General features: G+C 38.4%; 1 protein-coding gene across 1 annotated transcript; it reads left to right on the forward strand.

Annotated features, from left to right (window-relative positions):
* The first annotated feature begins 96 nt into the window (after positions 1 to 96).
* Positions 97 to 21,301, forward strand: zgc:152774 (uncharacterized protein LOC553526 homolog). The gene is made up of 17 exons (XM_042493609.1): positions 97 to 204; positions 291 to 363; positions 1,665 to 1,797; positions 3,565 to 3,785; positions 3,896 to 4,043; positions 7,778 to 7,931; positions 10,069 to 10,197; positions 11,365 to 11,484; positions 11,587 to 11,690; positions 12,090 to 12,218; positions 12,989 to 13,105; positions 14,752 to 14,829; positions 16,292 to 16,331; positions 16,443 to 16,819; positions 17,384 to 17,894; positions 19,486 to 19,601; positions 20,710 to 21,301. The coding sequence occupies exons 1-17, from the start codon at positions 166 to 168 to the stop codon at positions 20,864 to 20,866; spliced, it is 2,646 nt and encodes an 881-aa protein (XP_042349543.1). The 5' UTR covers positions 97 to 165; the 3' UTR covers positions 20,867 to 21,301.
* The last annotated feature ends 1,464 nt before the right edge of the window (positions 21,302 to 22,765 follow it).

Genomic DNA, 22,765 nt, shown 5'->3' on the forward strand with positions numbered 1-22,765 from the left:
AAGTGCGATCTTGCATGCTCACCTCTTAATCTCTCTGTCAGTTGACTTCCTTTGACTAAACAGCCCGCAGGACGTTACGCCCACCGCTTGCATCTGTCTGCTTACGTGCCTGCGCGCAGAAAACACTGCAGGCGCAAACAACAGCCAAAACACGCAGTCGCAGTCATGGCGAGGTTAAGCGAGCATGGGATCCGCCTGAGTTCTGTGCGTATTTCCCATTTTTTCACATATTTGTGCAAGATGTTTGTAAAGAAAACAAACTCAGTGATTTAATTTTATATCTTTTCCAGATGAGTCCCTCCTTCCTGAACAGCAACTCTACAAGTCACACCTGGCCCTTCAGCGCGGTGGCAGAGTTGATAGGTAGGTCTCAGACTTTTTTACTCTTGAGCACCTGCAGCTCTGGTGCACTGCTCTGCGCTCGATGCAACTTTTCACTGTTTCATGTTGTGCACTCTTCCGCTGTGGCACGTAAAGTGGACTCAACAAATTGTGTCGGTGCTAAAATGGACCGATTGGACTTCCTCTTTCTCACACTCAACTGATCACTGTCACGCGGCTGTATGTTGACAGTATAGAGGAGTGTCACGGCAATAATTATGTTATTAAGAAATTTCACGTAAGCTTATTGTACTTTATGTTGTTTATCTCCTGGCAGTGAGCATTATATCCATATATAACTTGAAAACAGTGGTCAGGTTTTACAGTGATTGTATTTGTAATCATCATGCGTGTGTGTGCGTGTGTGTGTTGTCTGCTAAAAGGGACACAGAGTGTAGACTTTAGTACAGCATGAATCACTCGATGATCTGTCCCTCCACATGATCAAAGCTGTCTGTCTCTGGGTTGTCAACATTGTCAGTCCTCCACTCTGTGCTCTCTTATTGGCTGCTGAGTTAACAGGAAGAGCAGTGCGGGTGTCCTGTCTAAATGCAGATGCACTGACATCACTCCTGCTTTTGCTGCTCACATGATGCAATGAGTAAAGAGATGGTGGTATTTATTTCTCCCAGAGTTTGAATGTTTGCCTTAAAGTCTGATGTGGTTCTGATATCAGTTGGACAACCAGCCCTTAGGTAAATAACTCTGAGAGTATCACCTGCACAGCTTAGATGAGAGTGTCAGAGATATGAGACAAGATAAACATGCTAAGCAAGGAAAGTAAAGAGTCACAGCAACAAAGTATGAAAACAGGTGCATGGTAAAGATTACAGAAGTGAAACATGACTAGATACAAATTCGCATTTATCTATCTATCTATCTATATCTATTCAATTTCCTTCAAATATCTATCACATTTGACAATAAAAAATAAGTGGTAAATACCACAACAGTGCACTGAAACAGAAAACATATTGGGAATTTAATTATTAGAAATTATTTAAAGCATCTTTGTCTGAATTATTTTCTGTACAATAAAACTCACATTGACACATATTGGACAACATATACACAGATACTGATACATCTGAGAGGCCATAATCGGCCAATAAAATCAATAAAACTGATATAAAATATATCAGCCTGGCTCTAATTAAGGTACATCAAATGTATTAGAGTAGATAATTGGCCACTTCATTAAAAAAAAAAAAAACATTGTCTATCCTACAATCTTTTTAACTGCCTCTCTCTCCCTTTTGTTATTTCTTTCTGTCATGTTGCAGACAATGCATCAGATCCTGGTGTGTTGGCTAAACAGATCTGGATAGATGTAGTAGAAGTAGCCGGCCACTTGTGTCTAACCTTCACTGATAATGGCAGCGGCATGACGCCCAGCAAACTACACAAGATGCTCAGGTAAGACACGCACATGCACATCCACATAAAGCTGACATGTAAATGAAACGCGTGAGAAGATCTAATTGCATCTTGCATCAGAAACTTATTTCTTGCTTGTAGTAACACGCGCTGACATTTGACTTTGTCTTACACTGTGTGTAAAACCACCAAGAGTGACTCACCAGCATTTCTTCAGCCCGCATGTCAAAGAGTTAATCAAAATCACCCAAGCATGACGCTACTGTTATATACACAGAACTGCAGCAATTAGTTGATTCATCAATTACAAGAATGATATGAATTTAATTGATTACAAGTTTGCTAATCCAACAGTCCTTTGAAATGGACGTGGACATTTTTTTATTTCTTTTTGCTTCAAAGGAACAGTGTTCAAGATTTAGGGTGATTTTGTGGAAATCACCCTAAAGTGAGGATGGCAGATTGCAATCAGCTGAAACTTCTCCCTGTTAGAACTCTTTCAGTGTTCATCGTTCAGGTAGTTCTGTTACAATTGTATCAGCAGAGGCCGCTTTCTCTCCCAAAACAAGTGGATCAGGTGTTTCAAGCTGGTTAAAATACTGATTGAAGCAGATTTTTACGTTACACATCAGTTTCTCTTCCATTTTTCGACTTGCTGGAGACGGTCCACTATTCCAGTGCATGCTAATGTGTGCACACCTTTTTCTCTGATAACTTAAGATCCAGACAGCAAAATTATTCACAGAGGTCTCTTCCTCTCCAAGACAAACACACCAGCTGATTTAAACCAGTAAAAACACTGAATAAAGCAGTTTTGTGTTCATTTTTTTCCCCAATACTCAGGGGCTGTAAACTATGGTGGCCAACATAAAAAACTAAAAAATGTGAGTGGCCCCATCTAGACCCAGGATTTGGTTTGTCTTATTGTATGAAAAGGAAACAAGAACCTGCTCTTTGTGTAGACTCATTATAACAGCAACACATCTCTTATTTTGAGATGATTATGCACTAAAGAAAAAAAATACTTGTATGCTGTTTCTGCAGATATACCCCCCTAAATGTACACCAAACCTTTAATTTATCATCATAAAGTTAATGTTGAGGCACATTGTAATGACTATAGAGTAATGACACAATCGGTTTTTAGATTGGCTACCTATGAGCCTCGCTCTCACTATGCAATTCTGTTCTCCACTGGGTACAATCTCCCGGGAAAGTGAGCGCTCCGTTTATGGCACAAAGGAAGTGTGTCAGCCATTGCAGAACCAAAACAGGAAAAGGGTAGCGCTTTTGTTTTCCCCGAAAGCTATTGGTAGATATTGCCTTTTACCAAAGAGCATCAATGTAAGTTCTTTGCAGCACAATCCCCAGTAGCAGAAACGTTGGATGGTGAGGAAGGTGAACAAACTGGAAACGTTGTCCTGGGTTGGTGATGGCTGCTAAGCTCTGAGAAAAGCAGAAAATTATCCTATTGTCTTTGCGACAGCCAGGGAAAAGTTGAGAAGTTGTCTCTTTCCACTTTAGGTTTATAAATAAGCTAAATGCTCAACATTTTTTGTTTCAACTTTTCAAATGTGAGGATTTGCTGCTTTTGTCTCATATTGTGTATGAAAATTCTATTGATTTTTGACTGTCTGTTAGACAAAACAAGTAAAATGAAGATACATTTTCTCTGGAAAATTGCCTGTTTTTTTCCCATTTGACGACACTTAATTATACAGTGAAAATTATCATTAATTATTGCTCTAATATTCACACAAAAACATATCTTTATTTTCATCACTCTCCCTTCCCCCATATGTCCAGCTTTGGTTTTACAGAAAAGGGTTTGGGGAAAGCCAATCAGCAGGCCATCGGCGTGTACGGGAACGGTTTCAAGTCGGGCTCCATGCGTCTGGGCCGCGATGCGCTCATCTTCACTAAGAACGGCGGCTGCCAGACTGTGGGAATGTTGTCTCAGACCTACCTGGAAAACGTCAAGGCCCAGGCCGTCATTGTCCCCATCGTCCCTTTCAACCAACAAACCAATATCCTCCACAAAACAATAAGGCATGTGAAGTGAAAAAAGTGTTTTTGTTCTTCACATTAATCAGTAGAGAATATGTTCCAGTATATCTCGACCTTGACCCAGTGTTACAGTCTCTGGTGGTGACCGAGGATTCAGAGGCCAGCCTGGCAGCCATCCTTCACCACTCCATCATCACCTCCCAGGAGCAGATACTCGCACATTTTGACTCCATTCTCTCCAAAAAGGGAACCAAGATATTAATCTGGAACATCCGCAGGTCAGAATCATTCATTTCTTCATGCTGAATGTAGGGGGAAAATAAAGATAACAGATGTTGTTTTTTTCCCTGCATGTTAGTAATTCAAAAAACACTTCAACCTTTTGTAAAATGCACTTATTCACTTTCTTGCTGAAACAATAAGAGTAATGGTGTGTTCACATCAAACACAATGTAAATTTTCATGTTATGTTACTAGTGCAAATATGGCCGCTGGAGCAAGTATTTTGCAGCTGGTTGTGTTCACTCTTAACAGCTGTGCTAAAGGCTTACTTAGTGTGCAGGTATTTACAACCGATAGCTGGAATAAAGCAATATAAACACGGAGGCTCCGTGCTCTGAACCAGTGTAAATAAAGACGGCATCCCTCTTTGTTATTTTACATACTGTCACAGCAGCACATTACCACCTAACTGCTTCTGTTGTTTACTTTCCAAAATAAAAGACCAACTGAAATTACTCAGAGCATTTAAAGGCAACACAACAAAAAAGCTTACACAAGTCACAAATACATTGTCAGGACTTACTATGTAGTCCTATGGCTTTGCCCCAAATTGTGAGCCCTCTCCTTTTTAGTTTTGTCTCTGTAAAGTCCTGACATTGAGTGGCAGAGCTCCAGGTGCCCACAGACGGCAACTTTTTTTGTTTTTCCTCCATTACTGATTTTCTGTAACATCGGGCTCAATCTGTTAGCGCCTATGCATTGACTCTGTATGTAATCTCGCTGCATAAAAAGCGCTCATCGCATTTGATGTGAATACACCTTAATACCACCCTTGTATCTGTCCATTAACCCTTTGAAGCCTGAGCAAATTGATATAACTGGGAAGAGGGCAACAAGCAGGAATGGCCCAAAAATTTTAAAGAAATGAGTAAAAAGTAAAACATAAGAAAATTACCTGAGAATAACCCCCCCACCCCCCCAAAAAAAATTGAATATATTTGAATATATAATTAAGGGGGTTTTCTTTATTGTTTTGCAGTTTACTGGACATCTCTTGCCAAGTTACTGCATAATGCTATCCTGTGTTTTTAAAAGAAATCAAACCAGTTTTCTCAGGTTTTAGAGCTTTAAAAGCTATTAAAAGGGATCTGGGTGCAGCACAAAAAGACTGATGTGCATCCAGGTGTTAAGGATTAATCATGAACTACTGCCAGGAGATGCTTTGTTTAGCATAAAGACTACAAGCAGTGGGAAATAGCCACGTTTTCCAAAAGGTGCCATACACTTTTAAAGCACATTTATTAACATGTTTTAGTTCACAGCTGTCATTTTTAATTTGCTATTTCAGGAAGTAAATAACCACATAGAGTATGTGTTTATTAGTTAGATTTAAAGGTGCTTGTAGACAGATTTCATTACCTTTGGACAGAGCGGAGCTGTTTCAACGTGTTTCCAGGTTTCTTGTGAAGCCAACCGTCTCCTAACTGTAGCTTCATATTTCCATACAGACATGAAAGTGGCATCAATCCACCATCCATTGCTTTATTTTGTGTTTACACAAAAACTTTTTGTCTGAGTTGACGGTTGCTCTGATGTGTACTGCCTGTGAGATTGATGCAATATGCAAACACAGAGACAGGCAGATAAACATGAACACACACATATATGATATTTGTTTAAGCATGCTTTTATACAAATCCATGCAAAACAACATGTTCAGGGACCAAAGGCTCATATCATCTTCATTATATGAAGAGCAGAGACAGTTTGAAATTAAAAATATACTGTGCACAGTATTCCTACAAAACCATGTATTGACACATACAGAAGTAATTCCTCTCAATCATTATTCTCGGTGCGTGGTGGTGTATTTTTCTGCAGAGACTCTGCCATGTGTCTGTATTTTCTTCTTATTTTCTGTGTTTGGAGTGTTTATGGGTGTGTACCCCCACTGCACTTAAGTGTGGTCAGGGCTGTATAAAAAGGTAGTGACCAGCAGCCAGACTTTTAAATTAGGCAACCCAGACATACAGCACCGAATAAAAAAAGAAAAATTAAAAAAGCAAATATACTGAGGTGAAACGCCAAAGACAGTGAATCTGTGGTTTGCTTTCATTTTAGCCGGTGAGCTTGTTTACAAACAATAATAAAGGTCCCTTTTCCGTGGGTCTTTCATAAGCACAGTTCTCTAAAGTGAGTCTGTTTTCACTCATAACCTTTTTGGCTCAATTAAAATAAATGAAAAAGGTTAAATACATTTTATTTGGGCCAGTATGAAGGCCATCAGTCAAACCCCGATGTGGACCAAATGATGGAAAAGAGACTGCTTGTTAAGTGGACTTTTGTGTGGTTCATTTGTAGTCTGAAAGCAAACAAACCAACAGCAGGATTTTGTGTTTGCAGATTTGTGATTTTAGCATGATTTCAAAAGCTAAACTACTTATAAATCCATCTGCTGATCATGAAATCTGTTTAAGAAGATCTGTGTAAGATGATCTGTACCTATTTATTATATTATTCTGTAACTATGGTAACACGTAAACATGCCAGCACAGGTACTTTTCCTGATTACTATGTGAGCGGCTGTTCTAACTGTTGTGCTTGTTTCCTTGTTCTAGGTTATAAAGATCCTTTAAAATTGTGTAACAGCGTTCCCACGGTAATGATTATTAACTGTATAGGGCACCTCCTCTTCATCCTGTCTCAACCTGTCAGTAATACCATGCAGTCAATTTGCAGTGTAAAATTATTACTAATGCTTATAATAAGTTAAATCCTCCTGAGCTCTTTGTGAAACCAAAGAACATAAAGAAACACATCGCAACCTTTAAACTGCTGCATACATTTTTGTCAGTCACAAGGATTTCCCCATGTAGGTCCTGAAGCCAGAGGACAAACACCAACTGTCCGACCTATCTGTATAACTTCATGTTTGCTCCTCCTGGCTCATTTGTAATAGAGCCCGATCAATATATATCGGTCAGCTGATTTTATTGGCCAATATTAGCCCTTTCACAGATACATCAGTATTGGCTTATATGTTGTCCAATATGCAACTGAACATAATGCAGAAAAAGCTGCTTATTCTAATTTCAAATGTTTAAATTTCGATATAAGTTTACTGTTTCAGTACACTGATGTTGTTTTTGCAATGAAGTTTATTGTAAAATTGTAAAACATCCTGCCGTCTTTATATATCTTTGTTACAAGTATTCGCATAACATTACATAATTGCATACATATGATATCGATGGATACGTCAGTATCAGAATTTTTTTACTCCCCAAAGTTGGTATCAGCATCAGCCCAAAAATCCAATGTAGGTCAGGCTGTAATTTGTAAAAAGTCCGTTTGAACAGGAACTGCATTTGAACTAAAAAAAAGGTATCATTTTTTTCCCTTGGGCGGGACCAAATTAACCACACTACAGGTGTGAAAACAACCTTAGAAAAATAGTTCGTGGTAAGGGGTTTCTCAGATTGTTTCACTTCTTCTTTACATTGGAGTAAAAAAATGTCTCTTCTATAGTCATTATCAGCACATACTAAGTACTGCTCTTATCAGAACTGGCCAGAGTGACTAAGATCATATAAAATGAACCCCAGTGTAAGGCGATGCACTCATATTGGTTTGGACACTACGGTACATTAGACACATTCAAAACCAATTTATGTAGTTTTAACTCTGGAAAATCTGCCACATCTGAATTCTGCGAAATGTCTCAGAAAATGATATAAAATGCATAATTTCCTATTTTAACAACTGCTCCCTTTGTTATGTTATTCTAAAGGGCCAAAGATGACAAGCCAGAGATAGACTTTGAGACCGATGTGAGCGACTTCCGTTTGCCTGAGATTCAGATTGAGGAGCTGAAGAAGGGTCTGAGGAGTACTGGATCCCTGAGGGCCGAACAGAACATCCCGGACATGCACTACAGTCTCAGGGTGAGTCTGACAAAAACGTATGATCTCTATAAACACAGAGGAAGATGTTTGTTGTTGCCAAAAAACAAACATATTTGTGTCTGATCCTACAGACAAAACGTCCTATTTTGTACCGTTGTGTTATTTTAGTTTAGTATGTCATATCATCAAATGTCAAGGATGACATTTATAATGCTAGTCTTTTGTGTTTGTGGTAATTATTGCATGGCACAGAAGCACTACTGAATCAGTTACCTATGGTATATATTTATAGTAATTAAAATGCTGTTTCAGTATTTACATGGTACTGATTTATTGATGTGCAACAGTCATGCGACTCTCGATGAAAAATTTTGTCATCCAAGGCAGTGCAGTTACATTGCCAATTCCCACCAACATTGTATAAATTGACAAAACGGTGTCATTGTAAGGTCCATTCGGACCCGTGGATCATATCACAGGATCTTCATTTAATTTCGAGTTTTCCCAGTTGTTATGCAGTTGTAGATGCTTATATTTCCGTTTCCTGAGCACTGATCAATACTCATTTAGACACTGAAAGTTCACTTTATGGGTTTTTTCTTACCACGGTGAAAGCAACATATCATCGTGGTTTGGCAGTTAACTGGTCTTATTTTACAGTGTCCCCCCGTTGGCGCCTGGTGCCATATGCCCAGAACGATTTGTGCATGTACATCATGAATATTTCTGTATAATTCTCTGGTTTATCAGTGAAGTGTATGAACTACCTGCAGACTGAAGTCTCAGTTGACTCATACAAACCATCCAACGTAGGTTAAATGCACATCAGCAGGCCTGGTGTATAAAATGTCTGTATCATCACTACGTTGCATTTTAATATACTAAGATAATCTCTCCCTACGGGTCTCACTTTTTCTTTCTCTCCTTGCAGTTTTCATATTCATACAACTAACGATACATTCAGTAACAACTATTATTAAAGGCAGAACGCTATCAGCGGAAACGCTGGTCTGTTTTTGCAATTTCGGGCTCAGTAATATCTGCTGGTTTATGTTCGACAAGCAGTTCTGAGTCCACTCACTTGCTGGAGCCGCTCCAGTCTTTGTCTCTGCTCTCTGTGGCACTGCGGCCTTTAGTGTTAATAGAATATCACTTGTAATACGTGATCAATCAGATAGTGCTGGCGAGACATTGAATGGGGTTACAGAGTGGAAACTGCAGAGAGAGGGGGCTGTATTAGAGCCAAAATAAGCCATTTTTCAATAAATTACTAATAACGGCTTAAAAGTAAAACGATACAATGAGGCCTCATCACTATGGTGGCGTCATGTGGCCATAATATTGGGGTAATGCGGTTACCATCACAGCCCTATCTTGCTGGGATGCAAGAAAAATTGACATTGAGGGCATTAAAAGTAAAACATTTATTTAAAAAGAAATAAAGCTAGGCTATATCATGGAAACTCTAACTTTTATTTTCTTAGTTAATAGCAGAGAGCAGCAGAATGACCGTAGTAAAAATGACAATAAGAAAGTGGGAGAAAGTGTAATTGGTATCGTTACTGCAGAGATTCAGATATTCAGAATCATTAAACATCTGGAAAATTGAAAATCACTAAAACTGGCGATACATGGTCTTCAATATACAGTGCAGATATTTAGGCTTGTTAGGACACCTGAAGTGGTTCTGCATCACTGTTAGTGGTTAAGATGAGGGTTAGAGTAAAATTTGGCGTAAGAGATGCAGTGGTTTTGGTTACGCTTTGGGTATCCCCCACCGTACACAGCAAATACAAGTCAAATGCAAATGTCCGTGTCTGTGTTTGTGTGTGCGCGTGTGTAGGTGTGTGCGCATGCGTGTGTGTGTGTGTGCGTGGGTGTGCCAGTTTTAAGTACTTCTTCACTGCTGTTGACACACCTGTGGTTTTGTAGTAATACTGCCCGAGTTTCCTTTGAAAGGCACGTTCATATTGATGATTGTAAATCTAATCTCTGTATTAACAGTCTTTGTTGTAACAGCCATAATTAGATTAAGTTAGTTATATTAACAGAGTTTTAAAAGCAGTGTGCGTTTAACAGATCTTGTCAGACCAAAAGCTCAATCACAAGTATGTGTTTTAAATTTAAAATGTTTTACTTTTGACACTCTCTCTGTCTGATTCTGTGTTTGTCTCAGGCGTACCTCAGTATCTTGTACCTGAAGCCAAGGACACAGATTATACTGCGGGGGAAGAAGATTTTGGCTAAACTGGTGTCAAAGAGGCTGAAATACATCGAGCATGATGTTTACAAACCTCACTTCAGTGTATCCTTACACCACCTGTGTGTGTGTGTGTGTGTGTGGTATAAAGCCAAGCCATATCTGTATTTGTGCCTATATTCAGATGCAAACAGGAAGTGGGGAATTAGTTGCTTTTGGGGATGAGTCAGTCGGTGTGAGTTTTGCTGGGATCCAACAAAGCACCAGATGTTTTGGAGGTGAAAATGAAAATTCATGTGGTTTTCATATCGGTTGAGAATGTGTTATCGTTTCACTTTCAGATGCACACTGAGAATTTTTTTAATGCAGCTTTGCTTTTGTGACTTTCCACTGTTTGGATTATGACAATATTTAAGATTTGAGAACTTTGGATTCTTCTGTGAAATTAATACAAAAAAGGTTTCGCAAAAATATTGGTTTATATCTAAAAGGTCAAAAATCTATTTACACTGAATCCGAAACCCATGCACAGTATCAGCATGAGTGTTGTTTATTTGCCATCAACACCCAGTCGTATTCATTTTACATGTATATGTTTCTGAGCTGATTCAATACAAGCTGTTGTTTGTTAACATAGATCACATAAAACTATACTTGTGAGTTGTAGTCTGGCTGTGCAAGGCAAATACTGTTAAGGATTTGCTGTTTTCAAACAAGGTCCTTTATGCACACTTCAGTTTCATGCAGTTTCTGTTTTACGCTTTATGAAACAAACCTCATGTCATCTAAAATTATATTATGCAAGGTTAAATATAAAAATATAAATATTTACTTATAATTCATTTTTCATTAATATTCCTGGAATTAGTACAGGTTTAAATCATACCTTTGGGCTGGACCCCAAAAACAAAGACCACTATGGCATCATGATGTACCACAGGAACCGACTCATTAAAGCCTACGAGAAAGTGGGCTGACAGTTGTAACAAGGAGAAATATGTATGTGTGTGAATGCTGACATCGTAAAGGCGTATCTTAAAGACGATACATTGATGTTGTCTCTTTACATTTATAATGTAGAAATAGTTGATTTCTTAATTAATCTGTCAATCCAAATCAATCTGATTACCCCTAGTAATTAGCATCAACCATAAAATGTCAAATTTTGCTTTTAATTCTTTTAACCACTGATATCTTAAGATTGCAGAATGTCTGTTTAACCTGATAATATTCCAGTGCTGGTGCTGTTAACTTTGACTTAATGTCTGTCAGAAAGAGAAGGTGAAAGTGACCTTTGGGCTGGACCCCAAAAACAAAGACCACTATGGCATCATGATGTACCACAGGAACCGACTCATTAAAGCCTACGAGAAAGTGGGCTGCCAGCTGAAGGTAGACAAAATTTATTTCACTGTATGTCTTCACGCTCTGCTCGATATTTAGTAGAAACAAATATCTGTCTCTGCTCAAATTTCACCTCCCAATTCCCTACAGGCCTCAGGTCAAAGGGTGGGAGTTGGGGTCATCGGTATCATCGAGTGTAACTTTCTCAAACCTGCTCACAACAAGCAAGACTTTGAGTACACCAAAGAATACAGGTACAACACACATACAAAAATGAAATCATTTCTGTGGTAATATGAGCAGTGGAGTTCACAATCTGCTTTGGTTGATGCTTGTCATGCAGTAAGCGGGTGTACTGTAAAATATCGCTACATACTGTGTTTACAAAGATGAGGACACATAACTCCAATCACTCATGCAGCTTTTCCTCTATCCTTTTTTTTTTTGAAAATGAGAGGGCAAATGTTTTTACAACAGGGAAGCTGATATTGGTCGCAGTATCAAATTTTGATCACACAGCTTGTTTTCTTTTAGTGAAATTAACCTTTTGAGAAAGATATGCCAAATACACTCCTACTTGTGCTGTTGTGGTTATGATATTAAGAAACATTTTAAGAAATTTACTCACTTTTTTCCCTTTTTCTTCTTCCAAGGCTCACCCTCGGTGCTTTGGGCCTAAAACTGAATGACTACTGGAAAGAGGTGACAGAGAAGAGGGCCAGAGAACGAGAGTTTCAGGCTCTAGAGAAAGATGAACATATAGAAGAGCAGGAGGTGGATGAGTGAGTGTCGACTGCTTTCGACAGATGTAGAGCAGCAAGTGGAAACTATTTTTTTTCTTGTCAAATACAAATGTCCCCATAAAATAAAATGTATTATTAAAGGGAACGGTCATTCTAAAATCAAAACTACATATTTTGACCCTTTTTTTAAATTTTTGCTTATCAGTCGAGATTGATTTTTGTTTGAGTTGCCGAGTGTTGGAGATATCAGCCGTAGAGATGTCTGTCTTATGGTTGCCAAGTGTAGTTTGGTAGAAAGAAAATAGTTCCTAATTAGCACTACAGGTAGGAGGATGAATACATATATTTGATTTTGGGGTGAACTGTCCCTTTAAGTGTATGAAAACTTTTCTGTTTGTGTGCTGCTGAAAGAGGATTTTGGTTTATCTGGCTCTAAATCTCTATCTGAAATAGCTAAACCACGTGAAGAATAAAATAACTTGTCTCTGTACTGAAGGCCACAGTCCAGGAAGATGCAGGTCAATTGATAATCATCTCATGTAGAAACTTCTTAGTTAAACTGGAAGTGAAAATAGATACTTTCTTTTTCACAAAGCTTGAAACCAGAGAGTTTAGACGCTACTTCTTGAGCTGCTCTGTTGACAGTACACATGCTAAAGCAGGGAACTTCAAGAGCCATTATAACCAATTGAGCATATAAGGCATACACAACCAAGTGCTGAGATTAAATAAAAAATTGTTTGGACTTTCCCTCTGATGACAGCTTTTATTTTCTGACACTTCTCACACATGTATGTCTGTATTTACAGGGGTCCCCTTTGGTTACAGTGTGAAGAGTGCCTGAAGTGGCGAAACATCCCTGCAAATCATTACAAGGTGACTCCTGAATCTTGGAACTGCAGCCAGAACCCCAATCCACGTTACAGGTTTGTATTTTTAATTATTGGGGGTTAAAATGTTAGAGAACTTGCATAATGTACTAAAGGCATAAAGTGGAGACATTGGCTTATACCAACCAGGGAGGGTCTTTTGAAAAACAGTTGTGAGTTGTAGTTATTGTGCATATTTTTTATTATTATGTTGACCATAGACCGTATAAAAGAAGTGGATGTAGCCACAGTGACGTCACCCATTGGTTTGTGGACTCACATTTTAAACATGGATCTATAATGAGAACTGGATACAGTATTGGAGGCAGAGCTCCGTTGATTCCTGTAAAAACTACTCAGTGATAAATGAAGTAAAATTACACCATTTTGCTTATTGGCATCTTAGATTTTTTTTTAAACAAAGTTGACCATACTGGGACCAGGAAGTACGCCAGGGGTATCAGACAATTTTTGTAATGGCCAAACAGTGGAATTACAGCTCCAAAGTCATTCACATGATGCAATTGCGCCCAAGAAGATTTTTCCCTTTATACTAACAGTTGGAAAGAGAAAATTTGTAAATCAGTGGATACATTTTTTTTTAATGTTACAACCTCCAAGAAATGACTCATTTTACCATCAAGATTTAATTTAGCCAGTTTACATTTTCTGTCATTTTCTGTAACCGCTTGTCCTCGTAAGGGTCGCAGGGGGCTGGAGCCAATCCCAGCTGTCATCGGGCGGACAGTTTACATTTTGAAAGTTTAAATATTTTTAATATTTTTATCCCCAAGTTAGTGGATTGCTAAACTGGTAGTTGCTGATTCAGCCAGCAGAAGTCTCTAGTGCACATAAACTATGGGACCAGTGATGTGGAAGCAGCGCCCAATAATCCAAGTCGTTTTACATACAGCCGTTGAACAATTTTGGCATTATGTCCTACTGACCAACATTCAAAGGAATGCTCTACAATGCTGTATCAAGGTCTCTTAATACATCCGTGATTTGGGAGGGAGGGTGGAGCTGTGGAGGAGCAGGCGGTAGATCTGACGGAGAGCCTGGGGGCAGTGTTAACAGACAGCCTCTCAGTCAAAGCAGCAACGCCATTAAAAATGTATAACTTTAAGACTTCATTAATTGTAAACGGCTGTGTTACATAAAGAGTTACACTCCGTCATGAATCTTGTGATTATCTATAGAGACCAAGAACGTTTTTTGTAGCACTTCTGTGTTAGCTTCGTTTTTCAGGCCCAGAGGTGGCCACTTGCTTTTGACCCATTCAAAAGAAAAGTTAGGCCTGCCTTTTTCGCATGTTCCCCGTTCCCTGTGGCTGACAAACAGCCACAACGTCCTTGGTTCAAATCTGTCCGGGAAGTTGTGTCGTGTCTCTCTCCCCCTTATTTGATGTCATCTTTCTGTTGCATGTAATGAAGGCTGAAAATGCTGCAAAATACCATAAATAAGTGATCACATGCTCATCTCTCTGACTGATTTATAAGATGCAAAACCTCATTAGATAAGCTTTCGTGACTCAAGATATCTGCATGTGCCCTAACATAGAGGCCTGTGTGTGTGTGTGTGTGTGTGTGTGTGTGTGTGTGTGTGTGTGTGTGTGTGTGTGTGTGTGTGTGTGTGTGTGTTGGCTATAACAGGACAGGAAGGGCCTGCGTTGAACTTTAGCAGTATTTCTCTTTGTGTTTCAGAAGCTGCTCTTCACCAGAGGAAGCAGAGGACAGCCTGGAGCTGTTAACACCCAGCTACCAGAAAAACCACAAGAAACAGTACATACATTTTTTTTAACTTCTCTAGTTCTCTAAACCTTTATCTGAGTTTGTACGCAGACAGAATTTCAAAGCGCTGCTTTTTCTGCAAGCCTGTATGCGCGTGAGAGTGTATGGTTCACGTGCAATTTTGTGGTTTCCATCAGTCAGTTAGCTTAATGCTCTTATTTCCGGTTCAAATGACTGTGAGACTAGTTTTGCTTCACTATGCGCAACAGTGATAAACAAAGAGGGACTGAAACGAGAAATCAGTCTGTCCTGCAAAAACATGGTCACTTGTTGCTCATAAAATGTAAATTTAAATATAAATTATAATATAAATTTAAATAAATTTCACATCAGATATAGGTTGAAAGATTTTATTAGCTTTTTTTTTTTTTTAGCTGGAATCATCAAAATAGCTAAGTAGCTCAGACAGCTGTTTATATGGCAGAAGTTAGCAAGACAGGTAGTTGAGATATATTAAAAGCCTTTTAAAAACTTAACCACAACTGTATAAACTATATAATTATGGCTGTGGTGTGCCTACTTTCTATATTTTCATTGCCACCCTACTTTAATAATAACTGATAGTCCTACTAGCATCAGATTGGAGCCAAAACAGCCTTTTTAACAGCATTTTTTTTTTTTGATAAAATGTAGCACACTAGATCCCCTAGATCTACCTGTTTTCCTAATCCCAGTCCTGCTGGCTCCCACTTGATTTCTGACCATTACCGCCTGTTCTCTCAGTGTGTATCTGTCACCGCTCATTACCACACAGTATGCCATCTCTTACCTGCACCTGCAAACATTCTTACCAAACATGCCCGCACAGCAGATTGATATTCAATATGCTGAGTTTTCTCTCGTCCTGCAGGTAAAGCATATACTGTAGTATTAAATGAGCTATGCATACCACATTCATAATTCCAGTTATTCTGGTGTTTCTGTGATTGTGATTTGCCTTTCTTTTGTATTGTAATGTCCTGCATTTGTCTTCTTTTCCACTTTGCTTATTGACATCTCTGTCATTCATGTTAATTTATCAGCGGGATGTGCACTTTCTTTTTTTTTTCTTTTTTTTTTTGACTGCCTGCTCCAAACCTGGCAAAGATAAAACTGCCTGTTCCCATGAGATTTGTGTTAGGCCTCAATGCAGTCCTCTATGGCACACTGTAACAGGTGATCTCAGGTAGCTAAGGGCAAATAAGTACATCTAAGAAAGAACTAATTCAGTTATTGGTGTTACAAAAAAGTAGCCTTAGGTCGTCAGACTATTTTACAAATGCAAGTCAGTCTTGAACTTCTCAGTTCATTTTTGATTTCCAAGGGGCAATACCTGGTTTCATTCCCTGGATCTTCCTCGCTGAGGGCTGAGGAAGGGCTGAGGCTAATAAGTATGTGTATTTGTAGTAAAACCTCATCATATTTTGAATATCTGCCCCTCTTAATGCATTAATCTGTTTTCTTTTTCCTACAGAGAGCATCCCAAAAGCAGAAAACGAGAAAAATCATTGGAGGTAGGTGAAAAGTTAGAAACTATTTTTTAATTGTTCCAGTGTGCTGTTTAACCGTACCGAATCTGGATATATTGTATAAACTGTAGGTTTGGTTGGCTGCTTTTCTTGCAGGTGTGTGGAGTCCAGGGTCAAGCGGCTAAACATCAGATCCTCTCACGCAGCACATCAGAGCCGAGCCAGCCCACCTTCCAGTCCACACACACACCTGAACACACAAGTACAGCAGGTCAACGCCACACAGAGGAAAACACACAGCAACATGATCAGACAAACACAGATCACCCAACAGAAAACGTTACAGACACACTTGATGATGCACAGACACAAAGTACAGTCACAGCTGGAGACACACAACAGAGACCCGTGGGAAGAGGCACGGTCATTAAAGACCACACAGTCACACATGTGGAAAATGGCACAGATGATCCCAGGCTGGAAGAGAAAAACACAAACACGGAGAGAGAGGAGGAGAATACGGACACATTTAGGTGGGTTATGTTGCATGCCCACTGTGTGCTAGTTAAGACTCATATGAATAATCTTCCTCATATGAATAGTCTTCCTTTTTTTCATTTACTCCAGAGTTTCGTGAAATCTAAATGTCAAAATTAATTGAGGAAAGATAGATACAATTATTTCCAAAATTCACGACATGTTTTTATCAAATTGCATATTTTGCTTCAGGCCATATTTGTTGGCATTTAGCCTTTCAAAACCAATATTTTCGGTCCGGGTTAAAAACTAATTTCCATACACCTTTATTAATATGGCGTTCCAGCAGCAGTCTAATAGCACCATCAATTACATTTACATTAGAAAAACCAAGTCGTTTTGTGAGATTAATCACTTTATTCAAATTGAGGATGTTTTTGAGTTTTGTTATGTTTTGTTTCTGTTTTTTTAAGGGTGATGATGTGATAAAATATGAGGGCAGACATTGGAAGCTGTATTCAAAAAACCTTAATAGAAGTTTTCAATGTTAATAACATTTGGTACAGTTATTAATTTTCACAGAGTAAATAAACAAACTGACCGACTTTTGTCCTTTGCAGCCACAAAAGGAAATCAGGATCATACATTTGCTGTGTGAAAAAGAAGCCATGTGTTTGGGAGGGGCAACAGCCTGACTCAGAAAACATGGCAGAAGAGGAGATGAATCCTGAGAAACAAACAAATATATTTGAAAAACTCTCCTTGAAGAGCATCGACCAGGACAGTCGAGTAGAGAAACCAGGAGAATCTGCACAGCGAACCCTCACCTGGACGAACTCGCTCCCCTCCACCCAGACTGTGATGGTTTCTCCTTTAAGTCGAACAGCAGAGCCGCGGTGCAGACCACTGCCTCCGGACAGGAATGACCGGGAAACTAACGTGCAGAGGCTTGCCGGTTTGGAGAAAGAGGCCCAGAGGCTGAGGACGCTTCTGGGTCTGGAAATCGAAAAAACAACTCAAGGCACAATGACGACACCTGACAGCAGTGCTGAAAAATTAAAAGAAGGGCAGGTGACTCCACAGGCACCCACAGCGAGGAGAGAGGTCGGCTGCCAGACGGACATGGTTCAGGTAAGCAGAGTGTATACCCAATATTTTAGGCTCATTATGATGATAAGTTATTATCACATATGAGCACTGAGAATGCTAGGCCATCTGCTCAGACCCATTAAGGGGATAGTTCGGATGTTTGGGAGTGGGACTGTATGAGGTCTATGTATTACATACAACAGATGTCAGCGACACACCATCGGTTTAGAGAAGCAGACAGGAGTACTGACACAGAAGCTAAACAATGTACTGTTGTGGACGGGGTCAGCCACCTAAAAATGTCCGACTAAAGGAGACTATCATTTTAAGTGTACGCTTTAGAAAAGTTGAGTGTAAACAGCAAAAAAAGGGTGTTACCTTTAGGCAACACGGTACCGTGGAGGGTTAAAGGGACTGCTTGGATCTTTTGAGACAGGGTTGTATGAGGTGCTTATCGATAGTCAGTGTATTACAAACAGTAGATGGTGGTCGGCATGCCCCAGTGCGGAGAAGCAGAGAGGAGAACTGCCATAGAAGTTAAGCAGTCTACTGCTGTAGATGGGGCAGCCACTAAATGTATTTTTAGCCACCCCAAAAAAATCAAAAGCAGTGTCAGTGTACGCTTTATTTAGAAGATTTTACCTGTTTTACCTTTGCCATCAGACAACGATTTCAGATGGGAAAATGAAGCCATTACATCCATCTAAACTATCTTCAGAGCCACTGGACTCCGACTAGACTTAGTTTAGATTCACCAAATTTAGACAAAAGCAGAAACAAACTAACCAATAGAGGCAGTTATAGACCAGCAGTTCCTGTTTTACTGCTGCCCCCTCCACAGCAGTAGACTGCTTAACTTCTGAGGCAGTTCTTCTCTCTGCTTATCCAAATTGGGGCATGCTGACCACCATCTACTGTTTGCAATACACTGACTACGGATAAGCACCTCATGCTACCCTATCTCAAAAGATCCAAACTGTCCCTTTAATCCTCCACAGTACCGTGTTGCCTAAAGGTAACACCCTTTTTTTGCTCACTCACACAACACATCCTCAATGATACTGCAATACTTTAGAGAAGAGCCAGGACCCCAAGGAAAGCAGTGGCACTGTATATATATTGTAACATTACTTTTTAGAGTCATTTTGAGTCCTTTTTTCAGGGCCTTCCTCGCATAGTTCAGCCCCATCAATTCTCTCCGCAAAAATGGTCCGAGAACATCTTTATCTGTCTGTAAAGTTGATTTTTTAATTGTTTAAAGCACTTAATTTGAAAATGAATCAACAGAAAATTGCTAAAATGCAAATGTTGCCATGAAACATTGTAGTCTAACATCATGGAATCCCAATATTTAGTTTTATAGCAAAACAGTCATCATAATTTTCTTTTTATCTCTGCAAATGAACTTAGATAAGTTTAATCATTTTGAATATTTTCCCTATAGTATTGTATATTTATCGAAAATGTCTTCATGTTTACTTATTTTATGACAAAAAACCATTACAAACGTTTTGGGTTTTTTTTTGTTTTTTTTACCAACTGGCCTCATAATGCATACCACAGAGGGTTAATCCAAAATGAAGCTCTAACAGAAAACTGTGAGTACTCTTCTACTTTTCTTCCTCCGCACCAGAGCTCTACCTCATCCAGCAGCCCGATCCAGGCTCCAGGACATCAGGGGGTGGTGGTCCTGGGTCAGAGAGCTGTTTGTGGGCCAAAGGAGCAGCAGATGGAGCAAAACCTCAGCAGGTGGTGTTAAACCAATCCAAAAATTATAGTATGAATGTCTGCCTCTCTCTTTACCAACTTTCTACTGTTTATTCTACTTTCACTTCTCCCAAAAAAACATATGCCCGTCTAGAGTTTAGCATTTAGTGGTATCTAGTGGTGATTCTCTCATTTGCCAGTATTTAGGAGAACTTCGACGGCTGACGTTAAAAAATGTGAATGGCCCTAACTGGAGTCAGTGTTTGTTTTGCCCATTCTGGGTTACTGTAGAATAACATAGTAGACTCTGGGAGAGGACCCAATACCGATGTAGATATAAACAGCTCAATTTAAGGTAACAAAAATACAGATTATTTTTTCAGGTGATTATAGAGTAATAAGAAACATAGCTATGTATATTATACACCATTTCTGACTCTAGATGCCCTTAAATGCTGTTAAATGTCGTCATTCATACGTTCTTGTTCTCTGTTTTTAGTATTATTATTTAGGATTTTTTTTTTAAATTATTATAATGTTTTTGGGTTGTCCATTCAATTCTTGTTAACACAACATCTCAAGAAGGCCTTGAAGAAATTCCCTCAAATTTGGCACAAACGTCCACTTGGACTAAACGATGAACTTGTTAGAGTTTGATGGTCAAAAGTCACCGTGACGTCACAAAACATGTTTTTGGCAATAACTCAGAATAATGAAGAATTCATACACTGATTATGACAAAATAGCACACATAGTTCTAATAGGATAAAGTAATGAAGCAATAACATTTTATATCTAACAGGTTAAAGGTCAACTTCACTGTGACATCATAATGTTCTGCAAAAACACTTTTCTGTCCGTTATTCATAATTTCTCGGGAACAGAAGGAGAGAAGTGGTGACTCAAATTTTGGGTGTCCACCTTGAAACTGTGCTGATTGTATAAATGTCTCTCTGTGTGAAGCATCCACATTTTCACAGACATGGATGTAAACTCTAAAGAAAACTTGACTGATTTGTGAAGGGAAACAAAGACGAGTCAGTTATTCTCATTGCTTATGCATATATAAAATGCATATTTCCCCTAGTTAGTTTCGCATATACATCTGTTATATTTAATAACTTTAATAATGAAGCTGTTCTCCAATCAGATCTTCACAGGAGAATCTGCGCAGCATCCGTAACAACGTGGTGGTGCTTCTCACTGCCCTCTTGCCCCAACTGGACCTGGCTGGAATCAGCATGGACACCACTGACGTGGACAACATCCTGCAGCAGATCATAGAGGTCAACTCACTGAAACTATAAATTATGTTGTAAGAGTTTTGTTGACAAAGATTAATATGTTTGTTCTGTGTTCTTACGCAAAGTTTGAGTTGGAATTTAAAGTTATTTTTCAATTTTTAATCACCACTTATCAAGTTTGCAGTGGCTGCAAACATATTGGCAGTTGGTGACATTATTTTGTCACATCCTCTGATGATTTCTGGCACTTATCTATTTTTTGTTGTTAGCCTTTCTGCCCCATTTCTACAGGAATTCAAGTTTTTTTATTTGAAGTTCCCTCTCTATTTTCAGCGTGTTGTGTTGCTGTTTTGTTTTTGTTGTTTTGCTTGTTTTTACTGACTATTTAAATAAGTTTTATACACATGTTGTTAACATGGAGTTTTGCTTGTTTGTGGATTTGTCCATGAATCCTTTTTAAACAAGGCTTTTCATGTTTGCAATAAAATACTAAAAGCACTTATTGTAAACTGCCTCTAAATTTTCAGAGTTAACGCTGCTCCTCATCAGTCCGATGCAGAATGCAGGATTCTGCAGTACTTATTCGTAGCCACAAGGTGGCAGTTAAGCACAGTAATGAAAACATAAATGGCAGATGTTCCCATCATTTCCTGTGAACATTTTTGTTTTTGGACTAACATTTTCTCTTGCAACCATTGCCCTGGGCGTCAGTTTGTTGAATCCTAAATTGTTAAAAGTGCCATTTGCATTTCCAATATGTGTAGATTATTTTTGTACTACATTCATATAATACAATATTAACAGCACACCACACAATCAGGTAAAAACTCTGGAAATGTGTCATTTTATCAAACTGTGGTCAAAGTTTACACAAAATCTTACTGTTTTTTTTAACAGAACAGACAGTGTGTTTTACTACTCACAAAATAACATCTTTCAAATAAGCCACACTTTATTTACATTCTTAAATTGTAACTAATGGCTTTAAAAATGGTTGATTAGTCATAAGCTATATTCTATTAATAACCTTTCTTTGATTGTTGTTTACCCTGTCTGTGTTGTAATATTGCAGCAATCCATTAATAATTTGTGACATGTTTCTCACTTTCAAGTGTGCAGTTGTAAACGTTTTAATAATAGGATTTTGATCCAGATGTTTCAGCCAGTGTGATGCTGAAGCAGCATAAACACCAGACAGACAATCTAACCTAAAATCCACTGTTTTTAATGTCACTATCTATGAAGATCTCATTACAAAGTGGTAAAAATAGGCCTACCCCATATGAGAATCAAATCATAATCAGAAATACTTTATTGACCCCCAGGGGGAAACTGTGGTTGGTTACAGTTGCTCTGATGCCAGGATAGATAGTTATCGCAAGTAGAAATAAGTACAAGTGTAAAAAAAATAGAAAATAGGTATACAGTAAGAGCAAACAATTAGCACAGTATGAAAATATTGAAAATAAAGTATAAAAATATGCTGAGTGTATAAGTGTGTAAGAAATACAGTAATAGACAATTAGCACTATGTGTGAATATTTAAATTATAACATTGGTAATGTGCTGAGTGAAGAAAATTAGCAATAAGAATAGGCCTATATAAAATATAAACAATGTGCAACATGTTAAATATAGTCTATACAATGTGTAACATGTTATATATAGCCCGCAATTTGTATATTATATATGGCATGTATATAATATTTTGTTAATATTATATATGGCAATATTGTATGTATTTATGTTTGTTTCATATGTTTATTGTTTGTATTTTTGAGATCATTATGCAGTAACATGGCCAGTTTATACAGCACCGTTCAGACACAGTGCAATCCAACTACTAGTACTGTTTGCACTGAAATACGTTAAACAAGACGTAAAAAAACATTAAAATTGCATTTATGTTTTTAATAGACGATAAAAAACAAAACGTGAGAATAAATACTAGATAGATTTTAT

This window comes from Plectropomus leopardus, chromosome 9 (genome assembly GCF_008729295.1).
Source record: "Plectropomus leopardus isolate mb chromosome 9, YSFRI_Pleo_2.0, whole genome shotgun sequence".
Lineage (NCBI taxonomy): Eukaryota > Metazoa > Chordata > Actinopteri > Perciformes > Serranidae > Plectropomus > Plectropomus leopardus.